Source organism: Papaver somniferum, chromosome 9 (genome assembly GCF_003573695.1).
Source record: "Papaver somniferum cultivar HN1 chromosome 9, ASM357369v1, whole genome shotgun sequence".
In the NCBI taxonomy this organism is placed as follows: Eukaryota; Viridiplantae; Streptophyta; class Magnoliopsida; order Ranunculales; family Papaveraceae; genus Papaver; species Papaver somniferum.
In genome coordinates, this window is record NC_039366.1 from 10,197,717 (window position 1) to 10,211,731 (window position 14,015).

Below are 14,015 nucleotides of genomic sequence, written 5' to 3' on the forward strand. Positions count from 1 at the left end.
CCGCTGAGGGCAACCGGTTGAAGACGAAGATACCAGCAGAATCAGCACAAAGAAGAAGAAGATAAGGTGACAATCGACTTTAGCAGTGGACCCCACTTGTTATCCCTATAAATACCCCTCTCCACTAAGAGAGAAGGGGGCGACCAGTTTTTAGCAACTAGAGAAGAATATAGGAAAGGAAATAGGAAGAGTAAGTATGAATCATATTTCCCATTTAAGCATCGTTATTCACCTAAAGTCATTCGACTATCTTTGTAATTCCTCAAAACATAGTGAAACACCAACCCCGTGGATGTAGGCCTTAGTGCTGAACCACGTAAATCACTGTCTTATTTACATTTCATCACTTTACTTTCTGTTATCGTCATTAAGCTTCATGATATAATCATCGTAATCATGTAGAATGAATGAATCAATCCCTCCCGACTAGACAATGACGAGTCCGAATACTCTGAGTCAACGAGTCATTGCGTTTTGTACCATTTCACATCTATTTGTTTCTTATAACGCTTTATTTACAAATGCGGATATTGTTTGTGAACATGTGGGTGCCGTCGTAATTTATATGTTCACAATATTAGTTATCCCGAGTTTAAAAACAAAGGTTGAGCTGATGGAGGAAATTGAGAAAGTTAGTGTAAGTTCTCTCGAAACCACCTTCAAGAATGGAGTCTTAAAAGATTATTCTCCATAAAATGGTTGTTCACTGAAGCTTAATATCAGATTTAAGTGGGAATTTTGAGGTTCCAATGCAGTCTACAAATGAGAATTTTTGTTTACCTTAAACTTCCAAATACGATTTCTCTTTTAACCAAATTTGTAAAATCACCAAGGGGAAAAGAAAAAGGAAAAGAAAAAAATAATAACAGCTTTAAAAGGTGACAACATTAGCACATTAAACCCTCCTATTCTCCGTCCCTAGCAAATTAAAAAAAAAAAAGAAACAACACAAAAATATTGTATGCGATGTTAGGCCGTCAACTTGGAATTACCTTTATTGATTGAAATCTCAAACGGTTCAAGAGCGGCAAGATCTTTAGCTTTCAAAAATCTCGATCGCGTGACGATTCAGCACAGCCATGCGATAGCCTATGAACTGAAGTGTTAAAAGTTTGAAACCTAGCACTCTCTTTACACCTTTCTTTGGGCCACATGTAATTAACTCACGGTTTTGTTTGCTAACAGCACGAGTCACGACTGTGTACATCGCAAAGGTGAGCCATGTTTGACATTGATTTGCAATCTAAATCAATAAGACTTTACGTGTTTTCAATAACTAGTTTTTTCACTTTTAGTAAAATAATATGTGGACACATAGCTGATATATGAGGGAGGAGAGGTGAAATGACTAAATGATCAATATTCCAGAAGAAATGAAAAATCGGATGACAATATGAATGAATTACGCGTGAGAATGAAAATAACTAACAAATCACTCTGTCTATAAAAAGGGCGAGGATGAAACTGGATGCATCCTGATGTAAATTAAAAATAAGAAAAAACATTTGAAAATGGTACGATGAAACTGTTTAATTTTCGTCCATTTAAACAGTATCAAATTTTACATGTCTTTTTCACCCAAAAATTATCGTTATTGGATTAATTGACCAATTTTGTGAAGATTATTTCTGAAATAATTGTTCGTGTTTGTCTACTTTCATTCCTTGAACTAATTATAAAGGGTAGGATCTACGCAAAAAAAAAAAAGGATCTACGCACACTAAAGGCATTGTCTTGCAAGTTGCTTCCTCCCCTCATGCTTCAAGCCTAAACTGGGAGTTAGGGATATTACGCAGAAGACTTAATGATTTCGATAGATGGCCAGACTCCTCAATTACTTGGACTCCGTGTCTTTATGGCTCGGCAATAAAGATGTCCAGTTCTCTGTCCATACAGTATACAATTCAGTAGCCACACAAAATAGGCCAAAATATGGACTAAGATATGGCCACACAGAATAGTTTTTTTTTTTCCTATGGCAAGCATCGATAAACTCCGTACTAGAATAAGAGAAACAGTCTTGGTCTTGGCAAGTGGTAACCCCATAGCTAATGTCTGCCACTTTTGTCATCAACCGCCGGAATCTACGAATTATATCTTTGTTAGGAGAACTTGGCTTTATTCTTTTGATGCTGCAAGATTGAATTTCAGCATTCCGTCAGCTGTCCAATTTCTCTTGTTACTAAACTCATATCAACCAATAATTTGCAAAAAGAAAGCATGCTTAAAACTTGAATTTGTCTCTGCTAATCACCACCAGCAGTGATAAGTCTCAAAAAGATATGAACTAATCAAAACAACAAAAAAATAAAACGACATATAATGTCTTAGCTATTACAGCCACCAAGTTTACATAGATCGTCTTTTAGTTTCTTTTGTCTTTGCTTGTCGTAGTTTTGACAGGAGTAGCCACCAATGGATGATTTAAATCAGCAAAAAAAGAAAAAAAAAAATTAGCTATGAGTGGAGAGCAAAGAAATTTCATCTGTGCCGTCTACATGGAAAGGAATTTGTCAAGCAACGTCAGATTTTACTGAGATATCGTGTAAAAACTAAGTTGATTGGTACAAGATATCTGGATATAAAACGTCGGTCTTCAAGTTCATGGAAGTTGGTTGTTCCTTCCATGGCATGGTTACTATCTCTACTTTTGGGAAAGAAATCTAGGGCACCTTGTCAGGGATACAAATTTCACTATCCCTTCTTGGAACTGGGATGCCGAGGATGGAATGTACATACCCAAAATGTACTTGGGGAAACATTCACCTCTTTGGAATGATAATTGTAAAAGAAATCATGATTCTGAGGCATTGTCGAGTTACAATCATGATTCTGATATGATTGATGAAGTGAAAACGAATAATTGGAGTGAATTGAAAGATGTGTTTTTGTAGCAAACCATTATCAAACCTATTCATGAGGTAGAAACTTAGATACGGAGATGAGGCTAGAGGAGAAAAAGGAGAAGAAGGTTCATGTGAACGTTACACTACATTATGCATAGGAGGGTTGGACCTGTTGACCCACCTCACCATGATATGGGAAACTTTTACACTGCTGCAAAAGAGGATTGTGTGTTCTTCGCCCACCATGCTAACGTCGACCATATATGGGATATATATAGAGACCTCCGTGTAAGAAAATATGAATTTGGCAATCAGCACTGGTTTGATTCATCTTTGGCTGATGTCAACGATGATGGGGAACCTCAAGTTGTCAAGGTTAAGGTGCGTCTTTGTAAACGTTTTGGAATGACGACAGTATCTTTGAATTTTTATTTTGTGCCAGTACTTCAATTTATTTATTTATTTATTTTTGACGGTCAAGAAAAATTTCATTGAATAAAGCAGTGTATGGAGGCGACAAATAATGGCATTGGTTGGACGTGTGTCCTTCCAAACAGAACGATCCCTTCATCATCAATTCCTTTCATTTACGACCCCCAAAAGATCTTATTCTTCCCTGAGTTGCGATGGGGTGCTTTATGACCAATAATGGCATTGGTCGGATGAGGTCAAACCCTCAATTTCAAATTCATCGGAGCGCCGGATTTAAGCACCCTATTAATGGTGTTAATGGTGCACCTGGGTTTAATTTAACAACCTCTCAGATGGGTAAAACGGTTAGGAACGGTTAGGCCAACTTGACCTCAGCAAATAAATACAGAAGCTCCAACAAATCCTCAAATGGAGGATTGAGTTTCCAGTCAATGCCTGCAACAACAACTCCTTCGAAGAAACCAAATTCAGAAGGAAACAAATTCAGTACCTGCTGACCTGAATGTCAGATTCCAGTCTCCTGGCTCTTCAGGTTCTGGTGTGCAAGTTGATTCACCACAGCCAGGTTTAGCATTACAGCTCTAAACTTGTTATGTTAGAGTAACAAAAGAACTTGATAATATTGAAAGCTGCTGCAATTCGTGTTTCTTGAAAGAGAATTTAGAAGAGCGACAAAATCTAGAACTCCCCGATAATGTATGGTGTATTATTATAGGTGTTGGATAGGATCAGAATTTTTTCAGATATTTTGGAACAGGGTGCATTGCATATGCTTGCAAATGTAACAAATTATGCTTGCAGATGCAGCAAGTTATTTGTAAAGTCAACAATAATAGATATGAAACTGGTCTCGCATACAGTGCCACAATGTGTCATGCCAAAGTTTAGCTTAATAATGAATCAAAATATGGAAGATAAACAATGGCAGACTTTATCTAGAACAGCAGGTAAGTCTGATCCGTCGCTCCCAATCCAGTCAACCATGTATGGTGCATATGCATCCAAACAAACCCATCTGATGTAGAAACCTGTGAAATGAAGCTCAAAAATAAAACCACCTACAGATTTCATTATATTCTTTAAGATATGGCAAGGCAATAAGAATTTTGACTCTTACCTTTGAGCTTAGTAAAACTGTGGAAGTACACCCTTTTGGTCCATCATCTGTGAAGACATTGAAGAAGTCGGAAAATTTGTTCGGCAGTATCATACATATGGTTTGAATTTAATTAAGTTTTGCTTTCATCAAGTAAATGGAAGGAGTGCACACCGGTGCCGTAATTACTGGCACCAGAGGGCCTAGCATTTCTACGCCCTCTCTTTCTTAAGATGCTTGCTAGTACCAACAGGAATTAGAAAGAATTCTTACCAGATAACTCCCACTTATCGAACTTCACAGACCATGTGTCTGAACCAATTTGGGTAGAAGTAACACGGTCCACCCATACCCGAAACTGTTTTCCTTTTTTATTTCCATAAAACTTTGTCATTTGATCCAAATAGTCATGAAGCAGGTGCTCTTGCCCAGACGGACTGACAAGAACTCCAGACGGGTACTGTCGAAGCACACATATCAGTTTATCACAAAAATGAATAGAATTAAACGAAAATCACGAAGCCATTGGTTCAGAAACTGAAAGGATGTATTGAACGGCATCCCTTTTAATGTGATATACTGAGAATCCAAATTTAAAGAGAAGACAATCCATACTTCGAATATAAGAAGACTTGGATTTTGAATCTTCACCAAAATATCTACAAAATAAGATGACTAAACAATATAAGTTAACAGTAGACTTACAAAGATTTCTTTCAAATTTTCAATATGCCGTTCAGGCTCAGCGATCTCTGCACGTCGCCATCGCTCATAGAATAAGTAGAACTTTACTATTTCATGACCAGGATTTGTGATCTCAAGGCTACTCTTTGAGAAATCCAGAACATCTCTAGGCGAGAGGTTTGGACCAAGTTTAAAATGACCAATAGCCTGTATGATTCCGGCTGCACACCTCTCAGTGGCATGGATTATATTAGGGTTGTTTTTTGCATTTTCTTCGCGCCACTGCAAAAGTTCTTCCATGGCATTGCCTACCTGCTTAATGTGGATCAGTGAAACATAAATCATTCCATGCAGTTTAAAACCGATTAACACAATGATGTATTGTTGCACTAATTAAAGAACTGGGTTTAGGATACCAACCATGACACCAAATACATCTGGAACACCAAAGAGTTCAGCATCATTGCCAGAATCACCACAAACAAGAGTATTGCAGGGTTGTTTTCCATGACCAAATTTCTTAAGCAAATAGGCAAGAGCTTCTCCTTTGCCGCCACGTTTTGGTAAAACATCTAGAGCTTCTCCTCCACTAAAAACTATTTTTATGTCTAGCTGCTCAACAGAAAAGGTAAAAAAAGATTCTATCAAACAAGTTACAAGACGTAAAGATATTTAGAGACTTGAGCCAATTGCGAACAGACGAGATATAATTCTACCGACTTAAAACTCTGTCACGGCCATTTATACTTCAAACATAATGAGACATTTTTCCCAATATGACTTACCCCACGGTTTTTAAGACGCTCTGAGAGAGCCTTTATCACCCCATTGGCTTTATCTTTGTCTACAAAAAAGCTAACCTTGTACTGTCTCTGGTCTGCCTCTGACTGCATTAAGCTCCAAGCTCACAACTATTCAGACTCCAAACACAACTAAAAGAGAACACAATTTTTTAGTGGTTTATCATGTTGGTCTATTCTCAACAGTATAAACAAGGTAATAAACCGGACCTGATAAGTCAGTTCTGGAAATTTATCTGTTTCCTCCGTGACAATGCTTTTATCCCAGTTTTGATTAAGAAACTGCTCCCAATCGTTATCTGGTATCATAGATTCACCATATGCTATCTCAGTTCCTACTGACATTATAGTTATATCTGGAGTTAACATTGGTTTGTCTTTCTTTAATCTCTTGTAAACTGCAGGCGTACGCCCCGTCGAGAAAACTAACAACGAATCCTGGCGGTAATTGGATTCCCACAAAGCGTTGAATTTAAGCTGTGAAATGTTGTCTTCATCACACTGATGGTCAACCTGCCAATAAAGAACACGGTACAGTTATGTTACATGATAAAATTTATCACAAACGACCATGGAAATTATCAAGTGGAAAATCCCTACCATTGTTAAGTCAAGATCCGAAACTAGCATAAGACGTGCAGGGCTATCAAATCTATCCATCCCGCCACTTTGTAGCAACACCAAAACGAGAGAGTCTGCACATCAACAATTATTCAATCAAACACACGTTACACAAACACAAATTTTATCGCCAATAGAATAGGTATTATCAGTTTATCTAATCTTCTACTTTCACTAAGCATTTGAGCAGCGAGACATATATAGTAAAACAAAAGATTTCTTTCCCTGGCCAAAAAATGTACAGGGAGGACTCATGAATATTATCTAGTTGAACGTCCCCGACCATTGTCAAGTCAAGATCCGAAACTAGCATAAGATGTGCAGGACTATCAAATCTATCCATCACCACTTTGAGTCTGAACACAACACACACTTATATAGAATCAAAAACATGTTACACAAGCACCAATTTGAGCATTTGAGCAGCCAGGCATAAATACTAGCACCCCATGGCCAAAAAGGTACGGGGAGAGTATAATTTGACAAATCCAACCACAAATGTGAAGTCATTCCCAGTTCCCACTTATTCAACTACGGGGAAACCACTAACCGGACGAATTATCGATGATGCTCCGGTGAGATTAGACACTACAATTTGATACCTGAGTTAAGAACTGCGTAAATGTTAAGAAGGTTCCATCAAATTGGGGCTACTGCCCCTACGGATTCACAAAATACAACTGATTGAAATAAAATTAAGTAAAACAAATGATTTAATCTGAAATATCAAAGAATTACCAGATTTAAGTAGAATATAGAACGATTCCAAAATCCTATTGCTCTGATTTCAGGATTAAGGGTCCTCCTCCTTCTCCTTTTCCTTTCTCTCTTCAGGAACTTGGAGTGTGTACAGAAATTATCAAACCGAATATTATCGCCCCAGGTGCTAATATCTTGGACTGGATCAGTGAGTCGATCCAAGTTGTTCATGGACAAGAGAACCGTTGAGTTTAATTTTGAATCGGGTACATCTCTTGTTGGTCACGGGTTCAAGTATCGCCCATCTCTTATTTTGAAGGCAGTGTGATGCAAATTACTTAGAGGGCTCTGCGAATCGGGCGAATAACTCAAAATTTCTCAATCCCCTCCTTCCTGATGCACTAGTGAAATCTCTCTAACTCTATTCCGATTACTTCTGATGATTTTTTCTCTTTAAATTGATTTTTATATGTGTTTTTTCTTATAGTTTTGAATTGATTTGAAATCTGATTTGAAAATTATTTTCTCAAACTATTTCAATGGATAACTAATTTCGATCTCTCCTCTTGTGTGTACATATTGCTTAATCTAAAAATGGAGTTTGTCGGGTATCCAGTGTTGATTATGGCATTTGCAGCTGTTGTTTTATTGCTTGTGAAAGCAGATGTTTCTACTGTGTTTCTCATTATCGTTGTTTTCTCCATTGGAAGAGTTTGGTCTTTACCGGTTCGATCAGAGATAGATCTACACGTTTTCAATGTACGTGTAAAAAGAAATTCAAATTGTTAGTAACCCTCTTTTTTTTCTGGTCCGCTACAACTCAAATTATTTCCTTTTCTGTTACAACAAATCCCAAAAAAATTTCGATGATTAATTTTAAAAGTTCTCATCTTTATCCTATTTCAAGTAACCTTAATTCATCTAATACTTATACAAACTGTAATCCTCATAAACTCTCAAACCTTGATAATACTTTGAAGAAAGGAAAACCAAGAGAACATGCAGATAGTTCAAACAACAATCCATGAAGTTTCTGAGTTAGCCATGAGGTTCAGAAAAGCTACTCTGGAGCTCCAATCTGGTGAGGAGTTGGTTTCCTTTGATCAAGATGAATCTGAAACTAATGAAGAAACTTATGAAGGTGAATGGGATTTCTAGTTGTTTGATTGGAAAGATCATAAATGAAGGGAATATGAATTTTGGGATAGTAGAAAGAAATATACAGTTTACTTGGCTATTTATTTCTCTAGAAGAAGTGAAGATCATAGAAGTAGGTACAAATGTAATGATTTTCAAATTATTGAAGAAGGAGCTGGTAGAAAAATTATTGAAGAGGGTCCATGAAACATTGATGGGAAACTATGTACCTTGTTTGATTATTTCCAGAGATTGATTCATTAAAATCTGGATTGGAACAATCAGGTTTACCGGATTGAGATTAAATATCTTCAACCAGAACACATAAATGTGAAATCAGTTAAAGAAATGGGGAAAATATTGGGTGAGTTTCTTGCAGTTGAGCCAGCTAATGTCATTCTAGTGAAGATATGTGTTAGAATGGAGCTCACAACCCCTCTAAGAAAAGGTGTACTAGCAATCACTGCAGCAGGGGCTACCAAATGGGTCAGGTTTTTCTATCATAAGCAAACAAACAAAATATGTAGGTATTGCTTTATTATTAACCATTCCAAGAATACTTGTAAAGATGCAGCTGTGTACCTGAAGGAAACACATGAAAAGCCCTTAACATTTGGAGGAGTGGGTAGAATTAAGAAGAACATTGTTGTGCGCTCAACAACTAGTGTCCCACCTAAGCCAATGGCTAGGAAATCTGTCAAACCTGCTCCTTTTGTTCCACCAATAAATGGTAAAATAATCCAGATCCAACCAATTCAGGAAGCTGAGGATGTTGAGGCTAGATTTGTTAAAAGGCAAAGATATATTAAATAAGGAGATCTCCCTGACAACAATAATGAGAAAACAGAGAAACTAACAACAACTAGAATCACACTAAACGACAAGCAATCTGGAGGCGCTGATGGGGAGAATGAGGTATTTTTTGGACTCAAAATTTTTTCTTCTTACTTTCTTTTTCAACAACATATTTTGTTTTTTAACCTTTGCTCTTATTTCTTTGATTGGTCTACTTTTAAAATCATGAAAATTTTGTCTTGGGAATGTTTCTGGATATGAAAATAAGGATACTAGATATCATCTAAAAGATTTGATTAGATCTCATGATCCTGATATTATTTTCTTGATAGAAACAAAGAGTACAACTAGGAAAATGACATAATACGTGTGTCTTCCTAAATTTTATTTCATTGATCCTACTGGCCTTTCTGGTGGACTATGTTTATTATGGAAGGATGGAATTGATATAAGCGTCATTGAGGAAAAACTAAATATCTTTCAATGCAAGATAAGAATGGATTTGTAAAACTGACTATTCTTAGTCAGTTTTGTTTATGGTGCTCTAGATGATCTTGTCAGAAAAATTCAATGGGATTTTATGCAAAATATTGCTAATCAGGTTAACTTATTCTGGATTGTTAATGGTGACCTTAATTTTTTCTTGTCACGGGATGAAAAACAAGGATGTAATCCTGTTACTCAAACATATTTAGATAAGTTTAATGACATCATAGATAACAATGGATTGCATTCCATAAATTATATAGGTAATCCATTTACCTGGACAAACAGGAGACATGGCCAAGAGCTCATCCTTGAAAGACTTGATAGGGTTGTTGCTGACTTAGATTGGCAACATAACTTTGCTTCTGTAATTACTTAACATCTAGTTCCCTTAGCTAGTGATCATTGACCTATTTTGTTAGTTACTGCTAGAATGGATACTAAATCAATAAGCCATTTAGAGTTAAAAAAATGTGGTTCAGAGATCCTTCTTGTAAGGAAATTATAGCCCAAAATTGGAATGCTAATATGCTAGGTTCCGCAACTTTCAGATTAACTAAAGTTGCTTTTCATTCAAAACAGATTCTTAGAGACTGGAACTATAATCATTTTGGTGTTATCAACACTGAAATCAACAAGTTTAAGGCCCAAATTGATGTTATGAATGCTCATAATACTAATTGTCACACCTTCAAACTCCCGAGACAAATTTATGTGAAAGTGTAACCCGGCAGTACAGTGGTTCTGTGAATAAAGTTTCATCCACCTGCACTTCAGCCTTATAAGTTTGCACCAATGCAAACATCCAAACCTAACAGTTGTACAACAGAAGTCTTTAACCTTCTTTCTCTTCACTTAAACTTCTCAAATGAAACCCCATAATGCATTCAAACATTGCCATACTTTATCAGCAACAATCAGCCAACCAAGAAAACTTAGAACATGACACAATCACTTTATTTTATTGTATCAATGGGAAGAAATACAAAATTTTCCCACTTAGGGACTTACACAGACTTGTTCACCTTTACCAAGCCCGAGCCTTACAAAAACTCTCTTATTTTGAGTCTCACACTCTCCTATGTAAGCTTACCAAATTTACCATGCCTTAAGACTATTTATACAACAGATTTACTTGCCAAAACCGTGCACAACATTTGCACACACAGGGAACAACCATCTTTCCCATGGAGCAGTTGCATAACCGCCTATAAAGTGCCACCTTGGCCAGTTTCTCTTCAAACTCGGGTCAATCATCCAACACTTGTTCCAATGAAGTTATAAACCTTCCCCCACGCTTATAAACTCCTTTTATAACCCTTCTTACTTGTCTTGCATCATTGGAACGCTCGTGAAGATCGTAACCAACTCCTAACCGTCACTTTAGCCATATTGCACATTTCTTTGCGCTTTATTGAATCTGGCCGTAATCTGATTTCAGGCATATTGGCCTTGCATTATTCTTGCTCTACGCTAATGCAAGGTCAATCTTTGTGTTTCAATCATCAGGTCTGACTCTTTGAGCTCATTCTAGTTATACATGCGCCATATGCCTCACTTCGCCAATTTGCTTGACAATAACAATGCCATCCAGCTTGTTTGCACTGTTCAAGATTTGGACCTTCCTTGAACTAATGCATAGACTAATTTTTAATCTATTCTACCTTCTTGGATCATCCTTGAGTTTGGGCTAACTCAATTCCACGGACATGCCTTAATGCCAACATCGCATGTTGCATGTTGCATCTTCCAACTTTGGATTTGTCTTGCCTTTCCCTCAATGAAGCTTCATTGTGTCGGCCAATAAGATTCATTACATAGCCAAATGTCTTTAAAATGTAGTTCTACCTTTTCACTTCATTGTCCCTGTAGGATTATGCCATTCTTAGCATTTGACCGTCTATGCAGTGTCGCGCAATCATTGTCGGACACTGACTTGGCCTGCAACTCTGTAACGCGCAACCATTGTATGCCACTTTCCAGACTGGTCATATACCTCCCCCACATAATCCGTTAAAATTCCTCGTTGAACGCGACCCAGTATAAACACTACACTTGTCTCAACCTTCGATGTCTGCATTTTCAGAACCTCTTCTGAAATTCAGCAATCATTGTTAGCTCTATCAATATGCCGTTAGTTAAATTTTCATGCTTTAGCATCAACAACACTTAGATTTACTGATTTTCTATTGATCTCATCTACTTGAGCCACACATTAGCATTATGCACTATGCTTCAGCTGCCACCCAAATCATGCATCAATACTCAAATGCAAACATGAAATTCTTCTTAGTCAACTTCTCAAAATTCGGCCTGAATTCCACTTGAATCATTTACGTCTAAGCGTACGCACCGAATGATTCTTCTCAAACTGATCATTATGATCATTGCCATAGCCTTTCGTCTCCCGACTTTGCCCTTTGCTTCTAACTCAACATGACAAGGACTTATAAACGACTTGGCCTACGTTTTCAATCAATTTTGTTGACACATGCCTTGGATTGTTGTCCTCCATGCCATCCGTTAAGCATGTCATAAAGTGCATAGGGGTTCTCTTGGCATAAGATACAGGAACTTAGAACTTCATGCCTCGCAAATTCTGATCATGCAACATTCAAGAACTCATTTATATGAATGTGTCTAAGTATAAACTCTTTATACTTAACGTGCCATCTTGCATACCCGAATCAAAACATGCAAGTTTGCTTTGCCTAACTCGCTAAAGCAAAACTATTGAGTTGCACAATCCATCTATGCAACTGTGACTAATTATCTGTCGGACATAACATAACTAACCTTTTAGCCGTCCATACGTCATGCCTTCAAAGCCAATATGTATCCAACTATTTCTTTGAACTACACTTGCTTGTTGCCTGGAAAGTGTGTGTATTTCTCTAGGCCATGAGTTCTACCTAACTCATGCTTGCTGACGGAATGAATTATTTCCAACAACTAATTCAGTCTTGCAAAACTAATCATTAGCTACTTATTTCTCCCTTACTGTTATACCCTTGATTCCCCAAACTCAAGTAGTTACGTTTGTATTCTTTCCACTTTTTCCTCACCATTTTCGTTATTTTGGTAACAAATTCGTATATAATGGAAACTGCATATTTTTCTCTGTATAGAACATAAATAAGACGGTTCAACATCTTTTACTTTCATTGTTCACAGTCAAATCAATACATATAACCGATCCAAATAGTCAAAGGTAGAAAAATGTTTGCAACTACTTATAATCGATCCATGTCTGTATCCGTCACCAAATTTAATTCTTTATTTTCCTCAAAAATAATGGAGTTCTGATGATCAAGGATGGAGTTCTGATGATCAAATGATAAGCTAAAATAAGGGAACAACAATTATATACAAAAAAATAATCTCGATGATGCCATGATGGAGAATAAATAAACGTGAGCATGGTATAATTTGGTTTAGCAAAATCAGATTCTATTCTTCCGCAAGGAGAAAATAAATCCAAAAAATCTTAGAAGAACTGGAAAAACTGGAAAAAAAATATGAAACCAAAGAGAAGACATATTCAATTTAGGTAATTAATTATTGCAATTCAGGTAATCAGGGGTCATATTAACATCATTTCTAATGCTTTCAATGCACGTACTTAACAAATTAAATTGTAAAAGAATTCAACTATCAGTTAAATAAACAACCTACGAAAAGATCGAGAATATGTACCCAGTTTTTACGGGGTGCATAAATTTACAGTCAATATTCAAAACTCAGACACTAATATTTGAATAGAGGTCTTCATCTTAACATCAACAAGACTGAGGTTTTTTGGCCTACACCTGATCCATGCAGCATGGAGTTAGGTGTTTTTCCTCCAGATATTGGTAGGCCTAGAAAGGGAGTTAAGCTCCTGGGTGGATCTGTGAGTTTAGATTTGGATTTCATGAATGACATGGCGCTTCATAGGGTGAATAAGACTATTCAGCTAATGTTTGCTATTAAAAATCTCAGGGACCCTCAGAGTGAGATGTTGTTACTTTGTAACTGTGTCGGGGTATCTAGATTATATTTTGCTATGCGTACCACTAATCCGGCAGCTTTGCATCAGGCTTCTGACCTCTTTGACGACCAGTTGTTTCAATATCTGAGGCTTTTAATCACTGTTGATGGAGCTGGATTTGAGCCTTTGCAACAGAGACTAGCTACACTTCTTATCAAAGATGGTGGTCTTGGCATATATACCATGATGGACACTAGCACCTACTGTTATCTTGCCTCTCAAGGTCAGACTACCTCGGTACAGAAGGCGATACTTGGTAGCTCTTTCTATGATTTTGGGGCTACCTATCAGCTGGCTCTTCAGAATTTCATTCACGTATATGTGGTTTGCCTCCCACTCATCGATGACACTTCACCCCCTTCTATGCATTCCCTGAAAGTCGTTTATTT

At 37.1% G+C, this 14,015-nt stretch overlaps 1 protein-coding gene and 1 long non-coding RNA gene across 5 annotated transcripts; both read right to left on the reverse strand.

The window, feature by feature from the left end:
- Window positions 1-1,465: 1,465 nt before the first annotated feature.
- Window positions 1,466-3,259, reverse strand: LOC113314321. The gene is made up of 2 exons (XR_003342360.1): window positions 3,028-3,259; window positions 1,466-2,132 (listed from the first exon to the last, which is right to left on the reverse strand). It is a non-coding gene; the product is annotated as an uncharacterized LOC113314321 (long non-coding RNA).
- A 789-nt stretch (window positions 3,260-4,048) lies between these two features.
- Window positions 4,049-7,332, reverse strand: LOC113307747 (sucrose-phosphatase 1-like). Of its 4 annotated transcripts, none has more exons than XM_026556196.1 (10): window positions 7,218-7,332; window positions 7,030-7,081; window positions 6,459-6,553; window positions 6,069-6,371; window positions 5,844-5,945; window positions 5,479-5,670; window positions 5,080-5,370; window positions 4,648-4,834; window positions 4,396-4,442; window positions 4,049-4,306 (listed from the first exon to the last, which is right to left on the reverse strand). In XM_026556196.1, the coding sequence occupies exons 3-10, from the start codon at window positions 6,516-6,518 to the stop codon at window positions 4,214-4,216; spliced, it is 1,275 nt and encodes a 424-aa protein (XP_026411981.1). In that variant the 5' UTR covers window positions 6,519-6,553; window positions 7,030-7,081; window positions 7,218-7,332; the 3' UTR covers window positions 4,049-4,213. The 4 variants fall into 4 exon arrangements, with proteins under 4 accessions (XP_026411981.1, XP_026411977.1, XP_026411978.1 ...); XM_026556192.1 differs by having other exon boundaries at window positions 5,080-5,373; XM_026556193.1 differs by having other exon boundaries at window positions 5,080-5,373; window positions 7,030-7,093; window positions 7,218-7,328.
- Between the last annotated feature and the right edge of the window lie 6,683 nt (window positions 7,333-14,015).

Coding starts and splice junctions, on each gene's coding strand:
- LOC113307747 (XM_026556192.1), bottom strand. CDS start 6,518: ATGGATAGATTTGATAGCCCTGCACGTCTTATGCTAGTTTCGGATCTT. Junction 6,372..6,458: donor CGGATCTTGACTTAACAATG/GTAGGGATTTTC, acceptor CTTTATTGGCAG/GTTGACCATCAGTGTGATGA. Junction 5,374..5,478: donor CAGATGTATTTGGTGTCATG/GTTGGTATCCTA, acceptor ATCCACATTAAG/CAGGTAGGCAATGCCATGGA.